Here is a 13743-nt window from a genome sequence, read left to right as displayed (position 1 = left end):
ATTTGATATTGCGTTGGAAAATTGTCTAAGTAGTTATATAATGAAGTCCTAGTGTAATAGTAGGTATCCAGAGACTTTTTTTAATGGGACAGTATGGGGAAATCCGAAACCATAGAAGAAACAAGGAAACTGTCCTAAGAACCATTAAGTATGTTTGTGAAAATAATTTCGACTATAAAAATGAATAAAATTGATCAACATTTTATTTTGTGTTGATAGACGCAGTTTCATGAAGGGGCCATTTCATTGTATGGGACAAAAGAAGTTGGTCAAACTTCATAAAATACTTATTCATAAAAAAATTAATAAAATTGACAATTTTTTTTAATGCTAAAAGACTTCGTTCTTGTAAGTACCATTTTATTGTATGGTAAGAAAAAATTTGGACTGCAGAAGTTGGCCAAATTTAATAAAAAGTTTTTTCATACAAATCGAATAAAACTGTCATTTTTTTAATGTTAATATATTTAGCCATTTATAAAACAATTTACGTTTTATAAATGGTTACACATTATATAAGATTACGCAACTGTTTGCGTTACATCCAGATGTCCTAACTTGGCTCGAAAATCGCTCGACTGACCGGAAACCGGCGGCGTATTGTTTGCCTTATTGTATTGTGTTATCACGTTATAGCGTTGCGCGCGCGCCGATGACGCAGCCTAGTTGCCGCGCTCACGCCGTGTCTTTCGCAGAGAGCGTCAGTCCACGAACGGTAGTCACTTAAAATGTGCGCTATATATTTTGTTAAAAAATCAATAAAATATGTTTCGGAACCACTTGTTAAAAAAGTTGTTTGTCGTTCAGACTTGATGTGTCGAAGAATCAACAATTGCTTAGTACGAGAACAGCAATTCGATTTGACAGTGTGTGGATAGGCCACGGAACTCGTTTATTATTTAAAAATGGTCGTGGCATGGTGCAGGCGAAGCACCTCCGAACAGGTACATAACGTTTCTTTGCCTATATCGTTTATTGAAAATTTTATTGTTTTCAGGACGTGCACTAAGCTTATATTTAAGTATTAAACGCTCTAATAATGTAATTTTCCTGTTTAGTCATTGTGAATTGTACAAGTTTAAATCAACAGCCATCACGTTGTAGTTCTTGGGGTTAGTTAAATGTTAGTTTGTATGTCTAGCTGTCACAGTTTGTGTGCTCGTACTTGGGGTTTTCCTCTAGCAAATAAGGTGTCCATCAAAACTGCTTTTAAACATCTGTCATCTAATGTACTTACATTCATTTGTCGAATGTAAACTCACTGGCAATAAAATTGTATTTACTATAAGGAAAAGTTATTTACATATAATTTTAAAGTCCAAACTTTTGAACGTTCGGTCATGATTTTACGTTACCGTGCTGGCTGTATGACCTGTTTGGTAGAAACCGTTTACTTACTTATTAAGGGTCGTATTCCAGAACTCTACTCAGTGCTCAAGTCAGGACTTGAGCAGACTTGAGTATGATTTCAAGCACTGGAAATACGACCCTAATGGCAAGGACTTGAGTATAATTTTCAGTGCTCACTGCAATACTCAAGTCCTTTCTTGAGTATTGAGTAGAGTTCTGGAATACGACCCTTAGAGTTCGAATCTCGTTGCATTTCTGCGTCCCGATAAAAAAATGTCGAGTTTCGGTGTGGTCTCAAACATTCCGGGAAAAAGGAGACTTTGGAGACTGTTTTCAAAAGTAGGTTTCTTTACTTACAGGCTACGTATTTAGGGAGTCTAAATATGATATTTTAATGAAACTTTATTGACCTAATGAAAGTTGTTTTCATTTTTATTTTGCGCGCGTACACGAAACAAAGGTCGTTAAATGTATTTTCAGACAGAGAGAACCTGATTGTATTGCTATCGTTCTCCCATGTTCGTTCTGTGTGGTAGATATCTTAATACTGTTTAATTAAGTGACCTAAGTTACGAACGACGAAAGTTACGATTTACGATATTTTCGTAAACGATTCATGAGATGAAAGCCTTACCACTTAATAGGCTCAATAATTCACTGTATCTAATAGACGCTACCTTTGACCTTGATCCTAAAAAATAATGTCAGTAACCGGCCTTGCTTTCTCCGGCTCCTAACTTGTGCACGTCTCCGGATGAAGGCTGCTAATAGAGTGACTGCATGTTTCTAGTTAATGCGTGAAGTTAATAAAATCCATATTTCCATACCACAAATTTGTACCTTAATAATGGGAAAATAGAGATGAATATGCTATAGGCGAAAAACATGGCGCGTCGCGACGCTTCTTGCGCCAGTGCGAGTTGAACTCGATGCAAATACCACAACGCAAATTTTTCATGGCTACTGGCTTTTCGTTGTGGTACTTCACATCATGAGATGTGGTTCGAGTTAGTCTTACTTGGTAGCAATAAAAAGATAAAACACAGCAATTAATAAGTAGGGAGCTGTTATGACGCCATTTCGCAAGTTTCAAAGAAAAATCGTTATTCAACTTAAGTTCTGAGTAGTTTAATTTGTTGACAGAGCGAACAGTCATCACCGTTCCGGCGCTGGACCACGGGTAGCGGCGCCGGTAGTTCGTATAGACATCACGATCATCGGAGTATGTTTAACAAGGTGAGTTACATAATAATATATCGTATTCTCTTTGCGCATTTCACTTAAAATGTAATTGACAAACCTGACGCGCGCGTAACTGCCATCTTGTAGCTATGTTCGGTACCGCAATGTAATGTCGAAGCATGCATTCAGCGTGCTCGGTGCATTATAGATCTGACGTCACCGCTACACTCGGTGTAGTAAATTAAATAAAATAAAAATAGAAGATGGCGGTTATGTCACTTGAATATATTAGATTACTAATGTGGATATACTTTTTTTCCATCCAGGGATATAAACATGTATTGTATTACGTCCGCTGTACTTTCTAAATCTAGAATGTACCATCATTTTATTTTCCTTCCAGGTAGCGAATTGTCTATTTATATTTCCTCCTAAATACTTGTATCTATTTTTTATTTTCATTTATAGCATTGTTGTAAGAATTCTAACTCTACACGTGCGCCCTATTTTCCTTTAATTGGTGACTTATTTATAAATGATTTGGTACGTCATTTATATTTTAAAAGGCAATTTCTGGGAAATGGCTATTAACTATTTGAGAATGTTATAAACGAGAGCATTTGTTCCACAGCAACTGAGCGACTGCGGTCGCCAAGGATCAAGTGATAATAATACAAATGGGAGTTGGGGCGGCGTTGCCCGCTGGTCTTTAGGACTGGAGGCTTTGCTCGCAGATCCTAAAGGTGTTGCCGCCTTCTCAGAATTCCTCGAGAAAGAATTTGCAAATGAAAACATAAGGTGGGTACTTTGGAAAAATTGCGACACACCAGGCGGGGGATACGCGATTGATCTTTATTCAGCTCTACTGAAATGTAATAATTTCGGGCATTCAGGTCAAAAGTTGTACTTTATTAACACAAGAAAATCGATCTTTTCGAGTTCTTTATTGTTGATTTGTTTTTTCAAACAAGACCCATCATCACGGCTGACTGGTTTAGATCTAAAAAATTAGTTGCACATAGAAGTTAATCATATTTGTCACTAGACAAATGGCCATTTTACCGTTTCCCAAAACTTTTAATTTTCTAATTTCGCCACCTTATCATTGAGGTCGTGAACTATGGTTTATGACATTTTTCTGTCTCTAGAACTGAACGTAAGTAACCGATGATTTGGCTCAAATCAGTAAACACAAGAACTTACATCCTGAGGGGGCTTACAAAACTGCGAGCGAACAGGGACTACAGTTTAGACAGTTATTACTTATTACATTTACCTATAAGCTTTCTGTCTTTTAATCTAAATATAGACTAATTCCCCTTTAATATGAATTATAAGTAGTCGTTTTTTTCTTTGTAATATTAATAGCTCCGATTGTCGATACCTCGTTTCCTTAATGTGGAACGACGGTGAGATAGACCGGGACGTTAAGAACAGAATAAGTGCAGGAAGGATGAAATGGCGACAGGTCACAGGCACTATTTGCTATCGGCGAATGCCCCTAGGCTAAAGGGGAAAAGTATACAAGACCGTGATCAGACCTGTCATGTTGTATGGGTCAGAATGTTGGGGGATGAAAAGGGAGGATGAACGAACTGTGCGTGTAGCGGAAATGCGAATGTTGAAATGGATGTATGGAGTGACGACAAAGAATAGGATAAGGACACAGGAAGAACGTCATGTGAGGAGAGTGTGTTAGGTATCAATGTGGAAGGATACAAAGGGAAAGGAAGGCCAAACAAAGGATGGCTGGATTGTGTGAAAGATGACATGGATAAGAAAGGTGTGAGTATAAAAATGATGCCTGATAGGGGAGAGTGGAAGACAAATACATATTGTGTCGACTTCCGAAGGTCAGGAAGAAGATTATTTAAATATATACCATGAGCTAAAATTATTTTCTGAACTTGACAAATATTCGTGTCAATAGATGGCATGGTGTTACAAAGAAATTTATAAATTAACGTTTACTAGTGATGAGTAGATAGCGCTAATCCTAAACAATAGAAAAGAATGGCCGGCGATATCCTTAAAAATCTGTGCAATAAGCGCCATCTAGTTGATTTTTTTGTTATCACAAGAAATTAGATTAGCTTCGATAAATTGTAGTTCGTCAATGTAAAACAAATTAGTTACAAAAATAGCTATTTGGTACTCATCTCGACATCGGTAGAGCCAACACAGCGTATCGCGTCCTGTCGTGCTAGCCCTACTAGTTTACCAATAGGTACTAAAACTTAGTTTTAAATTTTAATTTATTAGACGAACACAACAGTCGACATCCAAAATAGATTAACACAATTTGCTTAAATCTAGATTTGAACCAGAATGCCAACCAGGGCCGTGTAAAGTCAATTAATTATAAATTGCAAAAGAGAAAAGTGAAATTATTATTATTTTGACTTTTATAGTTTAACTCCAGTTAAAGTCCACAAGTTAAAGTAGTCCACTACTTGAGGACGTCTGAGACGGACTTATTTATTCGATTACGCTGTCATGTACCGCGATTAGCATTCCTCTTCAATGATTGGTTACCAACTTACGTGTGACAGAAATTGTATTTGATGTGAATATTTACGTATTAGATTTATTTAGTACGTCCTTTAAAATTTTTTTTATCAGTTTGCCAAAAATGTTATTTTTCAATATTCGCCACTTCATTATTTATAGGTTGCGATATATACAACCTTTGATAACAATGCCCTTCTAAATTTATTTCAAGACGTAACTGCGCTGAAGATCGGCGACGAATCGTCTGCATGGTATGACGCTACCTTTACACTAACTAATAAATACACAACACTCAACAACAACCAAGAACACAACCATACGATAAGGTACATTGAAGATACCAGATGCTTGATAACATACCAATGTTTAGATAATGCCGCCTCGGGTTAAGCAGTACATGTAACTGCAAATACTTCGAAAGAATTCCAAGGATTTTCCGGCTATTATGGAGTTTATAACATTGCTGTTAGTAGTGGAATATCATATTTGGCGCGAGGCATTTGAAATACGGCTATTGCCGCGTACCTTGTTTATTCTTATATCTATTTTGCCACTTTACTATTGAGGTACATTAGTTGTAAGTTATTAATAAGTAATATAAAATAAGTATAAATAAACTAAATTATTATTTAGTTTTAAGTGAGACATAATCGCGCTGCACTTTGCGAAGTTTCCTGTACCATTGCTGCGCAAGGCGAATTTTAATATTAACCTTTTTTTATTGAATGTGTTTGCATTGTGAACTGATTTGTTATGAATTTTGGATTAAATTATGCAACAGTGAATATTTATTTCGTAATAGGCACGATGTTGAAAACTAATTTCGCTTAAGTCGTGCATTATGAAGTTCTGTAGGTGTGTAATACTACGTTAGATTTTTTTTTAAAATTAGTGTAGACTAAAAAAGCCCCTAATGTCGCTCTTAGCAGTAGTAATAACGCACTAGTTACATTCTATTGTTAATTTTCAGAACGGATGAAACTTAAAACTTTAGCAACATGAATCGCATACAGCGATGTCATAAGCTGGGGTAATTTTTGATCTTCCTGACATTGTTATCTCGTTGTGCTTAAGTTTGACGCATTTTTTTTTAATTTGACAATATGTTTCATTTCATTTGCTGATTAATAGAATTTTCTTTTTAATTTTGTTATTTTATAGATTAATAAGAACTGTGCCGGGTTATTCCCGTCTGATCCCCTACAACTGATCCGCCACCAATTTTAAATCCGAACTGATCACTCATTGACTTACAATTATATGGACGTCGGGTCCGCGCTGAAAAGTGTCCGAACTTATAGGGCGTTAAAATCGTATACAGAGCGTCATTCACGCTTTAGTCTTCGTTTGTTCGACTGACAGCGAAGCGAGCAAAATTAGACAGTACTGCGATGACATTGCAATTTAAATTCAACGTTTTAGCTTTTTCATATTCCTTTACATGTCACTACGTTTAAATAGGTTGACTTGGGACATTTTTTTCGTGGTTTTTGTATTAGACCCGTCGTCCATTTATTTGTAAGTCAATGTGATCACTCTATATTTTGCAACTCCCAATGAGTCAACAGGTAATGAAATATTAAAATAAAATATTCACTTATTCGTTTTAGACAATAATATTTTTTGTGACAAATTATTGATATTGTCATATATCAAACGACAAGTAACAAAAAAACTGTCTTATGTAATATTTAAAATGTCAGTTTTTCTTTGAACTTTTGAATTGATGAACAATGTGCACCGCGTATTACTTATTGCTCAAATTGTATTTTGTTATTTTTTTAAGAAAATAACAAAGGGTTAAAGACCTTCACCGTTAAAGTATAGTTAATGTTATTAATTTCTAATAAACTAAATAAAATACAGGCAGCCCTCAAATACATTTTCTTGTAGACTGTACGACAATACCTACCAAAAAAGAGCTTGTAGGTACCAGGGTTTCAGTTGAGAATAAAATATCAATAATTGTTCTTGATTCCTTGCACAGGTGATCTGATGGGAATAAAAATAATATAAAATAAAACGGATCCACCAGGTGATCAGATGGGAATAACTTGCTGTGCCGCGTTATATGGTGTTGGCTATTCAAATGCTTGTCGTTGTTTTTCTTCACAACAAGTGTGTTATGGGACATTACGTGTACGACTACGTTTCACGATGTGGTTCTCCAGTCCCGTGTGTAGTTGACTTTAGAAAATTGCCTGTTTGGGGTGTCAGCACACTTATCCACACTGAATTGCATTAAACCAGTGAGAACAAATGTATAATGTCCGTGTAATAAATGAGAAAAGGATGTTGCGCGTTTTGCGTCAGTCGTTCGGCGGAAAAGAAACGCATAACAACTTTTTACTCTCATTGCATGGACATAAAACTTTTTCTCATCGATTCCGTGCTTATAAGTGTGGTGACTCCCTTAATTATATTTTTTTACTGACCCTTATATTAAGTGTTATTTTCATTGTTGTTTTGTTATTTTCGTTTAAATAATGCAGATTTGCAATTTGTTTATATAGTACCAATTTCAATTTGTGGTTTAATAAGCAGATATCGTTATAGGCAACATTTAGCTAAACTTCAAGAAAGTAGTACATATAGAGTAGATAATACCTCCCTGATGAAACAACGAAATTATTGTATGGTATTTTGTTCTATATTTTAGATTTGTAAATAATTATCAGCTGGTTAGTAACATTAGAGCTCCTTGGGAAAGAGTTCGTCTAGAGAAGTAGTACCAACTTACCTATTGCTGCCGCCTTCCATTACTGCGTTTCGGTTTAGAAGAGTGAAATTACAGGCGCATGGGACTTGTCAACTTATGTCTCAGGGTGACGGGCGCAGTGGCAGTACCCGTAACATTTTTGCGATTTAAAGCTCTGAATGACACTGCAACCGGTATGGACAGGCGTGTCGCTTATCAGCAGGCGCTTGTTAAGTAAATTCTATTTAGATTTTTCCTTTTATTTTTAAAGAATTTTAAGATGTCCGTATTGTCCACTCTATGTATGTTATTCGAAATTTAGATAAATGTACTCTGCGTATTCCTGTCTCTGTTAATCACAAATCGTTCAAACGATTATTTTTAAGGATAGCACCAACCTTGTTCTATTTTATGTTTGGCTATGTTCACCTGTATTTCTTAAGGACATTAACTCTGCCATTTATACTATCTTGTATTGTACAAAGGATTAAATATAATCGCTGCCTTTCACAGTTGCACTCAGATGTACTAAATGGAGTGGTTTTAATATTAATCAGCTTAGCGCGCTAGATACGCCTCTGTTTTCATATTAATCATATTTCAAAACCTACACCCCCCCCCCCCCCCCCCCCCCCCCCCCACATATAGACGATTCCTCGTTTCAATCGATCGTCACGTTCATCGTATCCGTCGCTACTTAGGCGGCGTTCAAGTTGATCGTTAACGACATAAATATCTACTATCGATTAGTAGTAGAGACACATCGTCTCGTATGTGGGGGTTACATCGCTGCTTGTCGAGAATAGTAGCCCAACTCAAAATAATTCCTGTTTCACTTATTATGGTTCAGATGGTCTACGCCATGTATATGAGATCGCACTGCCAATACAATAGTGTGTTAACTCAAACAGTGAATTTTTTCAGTATTGATGAAAATGTAATTAATCGTACTCACTAACTTGTATATTTAAAAATAAAATAAATAAAGTTGATTAATATTCTATATAAATATTCTTGAACAAGGGCTGGTTTGTCCAGAACTGGCTCAGAAATAGTTTGTCTCATTTTCACTTAAGTACATAACTTTTAATTGTAATGGTTGAGTTACAGCTATTGTAATAGCCGTGCTATATGTCAATTTTGTGCGGCAGTCACGTCTCAGGTTTTAAAACCATCTTCCAGGTGATTAGATGCTTTTGAGATAGGCCACTATTTTAGAAAACGATGAACGACATCGATACCCTGTTTCTCATGACAAGAGCAGCGTAAAGCTACATGGACGGACGGTGATGTGTTGGTTTGTCATAGGTTCTGGTGGGCGGTGGAAGAGTACAATCATACCGAGAACCCCCAGCGTCGGGCCGAACTGGCCCGCGAAATATGGCAGCGCCACCTCGCCGATGGTGCTCCTGAACCAGTCAACATTGATGCTGCAGCACGCCGGGTAACTGCCGAGGGCATTCGACAGGAGCTCCCGGCAAAGAATTTATTTGAGCCGGTAATACTTGATTACATTTGTTTTCTATGTGTAAAAATCGTTCTCGTCTTCCCTCAAGTACGTTTCCGTTTGTTCTATAGAAAACGACGTCGTCTGACAAAATAAGGTATTTTTCTATGTTTATTGAATGCCACGATGTTTGATCTTTAGGATATGCAATTATTTTTATGAAATCACTAATTTGTTATACGAACACTAGGACATTAATTCCTTCGATCCTGCTGGATACGAACCAACATCGAGTATATAACCAGTAATAGAGACGAAATAAGCTATCCACCCCTAGCAACTCATCAGTCAAATGGTACCTGATATCACTTTTAAATATCAACTTATTTAAATATTAATAATGGAGGGTGGTCCCGGTGGTGTGAGAAAGACAGCAAAACACCTAATTACAAAACAAACGGAATCACGTTTCATCGATACTTAAATATTAAATATGTAATTTTTCAATTTTCGTCCATTATAGCAATGCTCAACTTAAACTGGTCGATTTGTTGTGAAACAATTGACGACACCCGTCTTTTTTTCGAATTCGGGCTGACCAATCAGAGCGCAGCTGTCATCATAATTATTTGGCAGAATAGTTTTCAAACAAATTAAATGACATTTCGTTTCCTTACATACTCGATGCGAACCAACGTCTTCCAGCAAACCGTGTCAGACATCAACTAAGCCACGGAACGAACTAGCGGACCTTACTGTTTTTCTATGTGGTTGTTGCATATCTTTGTTTTTATGATGGCGCTATGGCATAAAAGTCGTTAAAAACCATGAACAGAGGTCTGCAACAAGTTAATGGAAAAATTCGTAAGTTGGATGACGGCGATTAGCATCCGATGTTGGAGCAGAAAGGTGGACATAAACTTTATTGAAGCTAGATCCACCGAGTTTGTACTCGTCGAATTACTCGAATCGAATTTTAATAATTCGCTGAGTTATTATATCGCCGGTTTATTAAGTTCAATCTAAAGGTCAATACTTCCTCAGATCGAATACTTCCTGTACTGGATTGATTCTATTGCGCGGATCATCATCGGGTCTAATACAAAAACACGAAAAAAATACCTAACCTATACAAACGTACTGACATATAACGAAATTTAAAAACCTAAAACATTTAATTTAAAATGTAACGTCATTGCAGTACTGCCTAATTTTGCTTGCAATAATTTAAGGGCCCAAAAACACCATATTCTGCTTTTACTGGAAACTTAACAAAATGCAACATATTTTTTTTTTAGCTTCGACTCATGGACTTACAATTATATGGACGTCGGGTCCGCGGTAAAAAGTGTCCGAACTTATAGGGCGTTAAAATCGTATACAGAGCGTCATTCACGCTTTAGTCTTCGTTTGTTCGACTGACAGCGAAGCAAGCAAAATTAGACAGTACTGCGATGACATTACAATTTAAATTCAACGTTTTAGTTTTTTCATATTCCTTTACATGTCACTACGTTTAAATAGGTTGACTTGGGACATTTTTTTTCGTGGTTTTTGTATTAGACCCGTCGTCCATTTATTTGCAAGTCAATGCTTCGACCGAAAATTATTGTAAATATTAATTAATTTTTATATGTATTATTATGTCGAATTTTGTACAAATTCACTTAAAAAAAATATTACTTACAAATGTGAAAATAAGCGTGTACTATAAGAAATGTACCGATATTCTAACCAAACGTAAACTCAAACATCCGTAATTCCGAAAACCGAATTACAATAAAACTGTTATGCTTCCAAGTAATGTTGACACTTTTCACATAGGCAAAATTAGCTTTTGTTTTGTAATATTCCTAAAAAAATACATTTGACATAATGAAAATTCGACCTAACGTTATTTAGGGCGAATGTATTTTCTGACTTCTGATAGGTAATCCCAAGCCCTAAAACGAGTACAACAAAAAATAAAAAAGTTAAATTTCGTTAGTTCTTAGAGTATGGAAAAAAATAAGTCTAAGTGGTAGTTAGTGCTAACGTTTAATAAAAAATCATTTTAAAAATAAGATCAAAATCAAGGCGACTCTATAGCTTCTTTGTTCTAAATTGATTCCAATAATTGAAAATGACCAAGAAGTTTATACAAGCGTCTTGAAATTGACATAATGGTAATGGGTCTCTTTCTATCTGTTGTGCATGCAATGTGAAGAAGGACAGTTTTTTTACAAGTTATTATTATACAATACTGACACGTGATTGACAACCGCACTGTCAGTCGAACAAACGAAGACTGTTGCGCGATTCACGCTCTGTATGCGATTTTAATATAACGCGCCCTGCGGACACTTTTTAGCGTGGACTCGATCGACCATTTGTCGAGCGATAGGGACACTAGCGTTATTTCAGAATTTACTTTTTTTTTACAAACGACGTCAAAACTATTAGAAAAATGTGTACGGGTGCTATTTATTTCAGTAGATATTAAAGAAATCATTGCCATATGTAAAGTACATATTGAATACAACAGTTTTTAAAATGTCGATGTAAGTTTGTGTTTTTTTTCCTATTGTGAAAATTTTTATTAATCAGTGTGCTCGTATATTCGTAATTGTACTATATATTTTTTCCAATGTCAATGACCCTACACTTTCACTGCTATGCAGAAACAACCAAAACCATTGAGGTTGTATTGACTCTTTCATTATTTTTTTTGTTCCACCGTATAGGTAACAATTTCGTTTCTTAAATTGTTCTACTAGAACGAAGTATATTAAGCTGTAATCGTCATGGTTTAGAACCGAACCTTCGGACATGGTGCGGGCTGATTTAGAGACACTGTACATTTTAATCATTATGACATCGAATAATAATTTGTATTTTCTGTTAATTTTAACGATCAAAAAAATCAGCACAGGGTACTAAAAAGTCCGACGTCAAAATTCATTCGTGGAATATTTTCTTCTTTAAATGGGACCACATCTGAGGCACCCTCTTTCCAACAAAAAAAAGAATCATTAAAAACGGTTAAATCGCGCAAAAAACGCATAAAGTTATCGCGTAACGTACATACAAAAAAATTACTGTCGAATTGAGAACAAAAACAAAGAACATTTGTCGCAGTTGTAATTTTAAATAAAAATTACAGTATATTAAATAAATTACCGGAATATTTATCCATAGAGATTTACACCATGGAATCGATAAATCGAATCGGTTATTGTGTACCTCGCGTCAATACGTGTGCAAATTGTATTACAATGACCTTGTATGTGGGTCGATTTCTTTTGTTTTGAATTTTGCATTATGTGTTTGGAGTCCTTGTTAAAATTTCGTTCCGTTACTGTTAGTTTTATGCTTTGTTGTCGGCTTTTTGTTTGGTCATTGTTGATTTTTTATTTTGTTGCGTAGTTCTTTAGTAACTTAAAAAACATAATAATTTAATCCTTTTTATATTATTCGTTATTTTATGATATTTAACTGCCTCCGTGGCCGAACGGTTGCCGGACTGCGACGCACAGGTCCCAGGTTCGATTCCCGGGCCGGGAGAAACATTTGTATGGTCTATATTTATTTCTCTCGTGAGTTTGGGTGTAATTTGTGGTTGTCTATGTGTGTGTCCATGGCACGCGCGACACAGGGTTTCCCTAGTGCGGGGCTATGTTGATTGTGTGCGTTACTATTTGTTCTCAAACTGTTGTCTCTAAATGGATTCCCACTTCGTTATAAATTATCTCAATAAAATATTTAAATCGATTTTTTTTATTCTATTTTACACCACTACATCTCTAGAAACTTCAAAACTAAATTAAATTCACCGTACGTGGGTATGTGAAATGAACCATAGACCCCGTACTTCCCGTTGTTTGATATCGTGAAAAAAAATCTAATTGTCAATTTACTAACATAAGTTAATATTTGTGCTTAAAATTTAAAACAGCATACAAATTTTATTAACATACACAAATTTTTGATACAGGCAGCTCTACAAGTCTTCAACATCATGAAATTCGACTCATACCCGCGCTTTTTGCGCTCAGCTGAACACGCAGCATGCGCACGCGCCGATCTACGCGGACAACCATTGCCGTACCAAGGGCAATCAAACAACTTCGCCAAGGTAAAATGTGATTAAATTTGTCTCCAGTATTACCGACAAATACCACTGGTGGTTCTTAATAAGTCTTTTGTTCCCACTAGTACCGCCATCCCGTCCTTGCAATTGGCCAAATGTAACTTTCTGGTTAATACCTAACATGTCCACATAACTCTTGTTAAATTGGTATATCAACTATCTTATTCTTGCTAGGCCTTTCAATGGATGTTCTCCTGCTTCTGTGTAAGTATAATTAACGCTTAGTTAAACAACTGCTGGGTGGAAATTTGAGGTAATCCAGACGTTAGCGTTGCAGGTATTACCAACTTGACAGCAAAATGTAAAAAGTAATTCTTTCATTAATAAATCATTGTAACGATCACGCCAATTACCAGATCTGAAATTAAGGATTTGCTAGTAGAACGAGTACTATAGCAAGGAAATTAACTCCGGGGCGGTACTACC

At 35.9% G+C, this 13743-nt stretch overlaps 1 protein-coding gene across 1 annotated transcript in view; it reads left to right on the top strand.

The window, feature by feature from the left end:
- The window catches only part of LOC113239565 (regulator of G-protein signaling loco-like), a 153354-nt gene that overhangs the window by 126829 nt on the left and 12782 nt on the right, over window positions 1–13743 (top strand). Inside the window, exons 5-8 of the mRNA XM_026476625.1 lie at window positions 2494–2586; window positions 3164–3330; window positions 9050–9239; window positions 13162–13302. Coding sequence (XP_026332410.1) covers window positions 2494–2586; window positions 3164–3330; window positions 9050–9239; window positions 13162–13302 — 591 coding nt within the window. The remainder of the gene's footprint in view (window positions 1–2493; window positions 2587–3163; window positions 3331–9049; window positions 9240–13161; window positions 13303–13743) is intronic.

Source organism: Hyposmocoma kahamanoa, unplaced genomic scaffold (assembly GCF_003589595.1).
Source record: "Hyposmocoma kahamanoa isolate Upper Pololo Valley unplaced genomic scaffold, ASM358959v1 99879, whole genome shotgun sequence".
NCBI lineage: Eukaryota > Metazoa > Arthropoda > Insecta > Lepidoptera > Cosmopterigidae > Hyposmocoma > Hyposmocoma kahamanoa.
The sequence above is the reverse complement of the archived record's forward strand: the minus strand, read 5'-3'. Positions and strand labels throughout refer to the sequence as shown.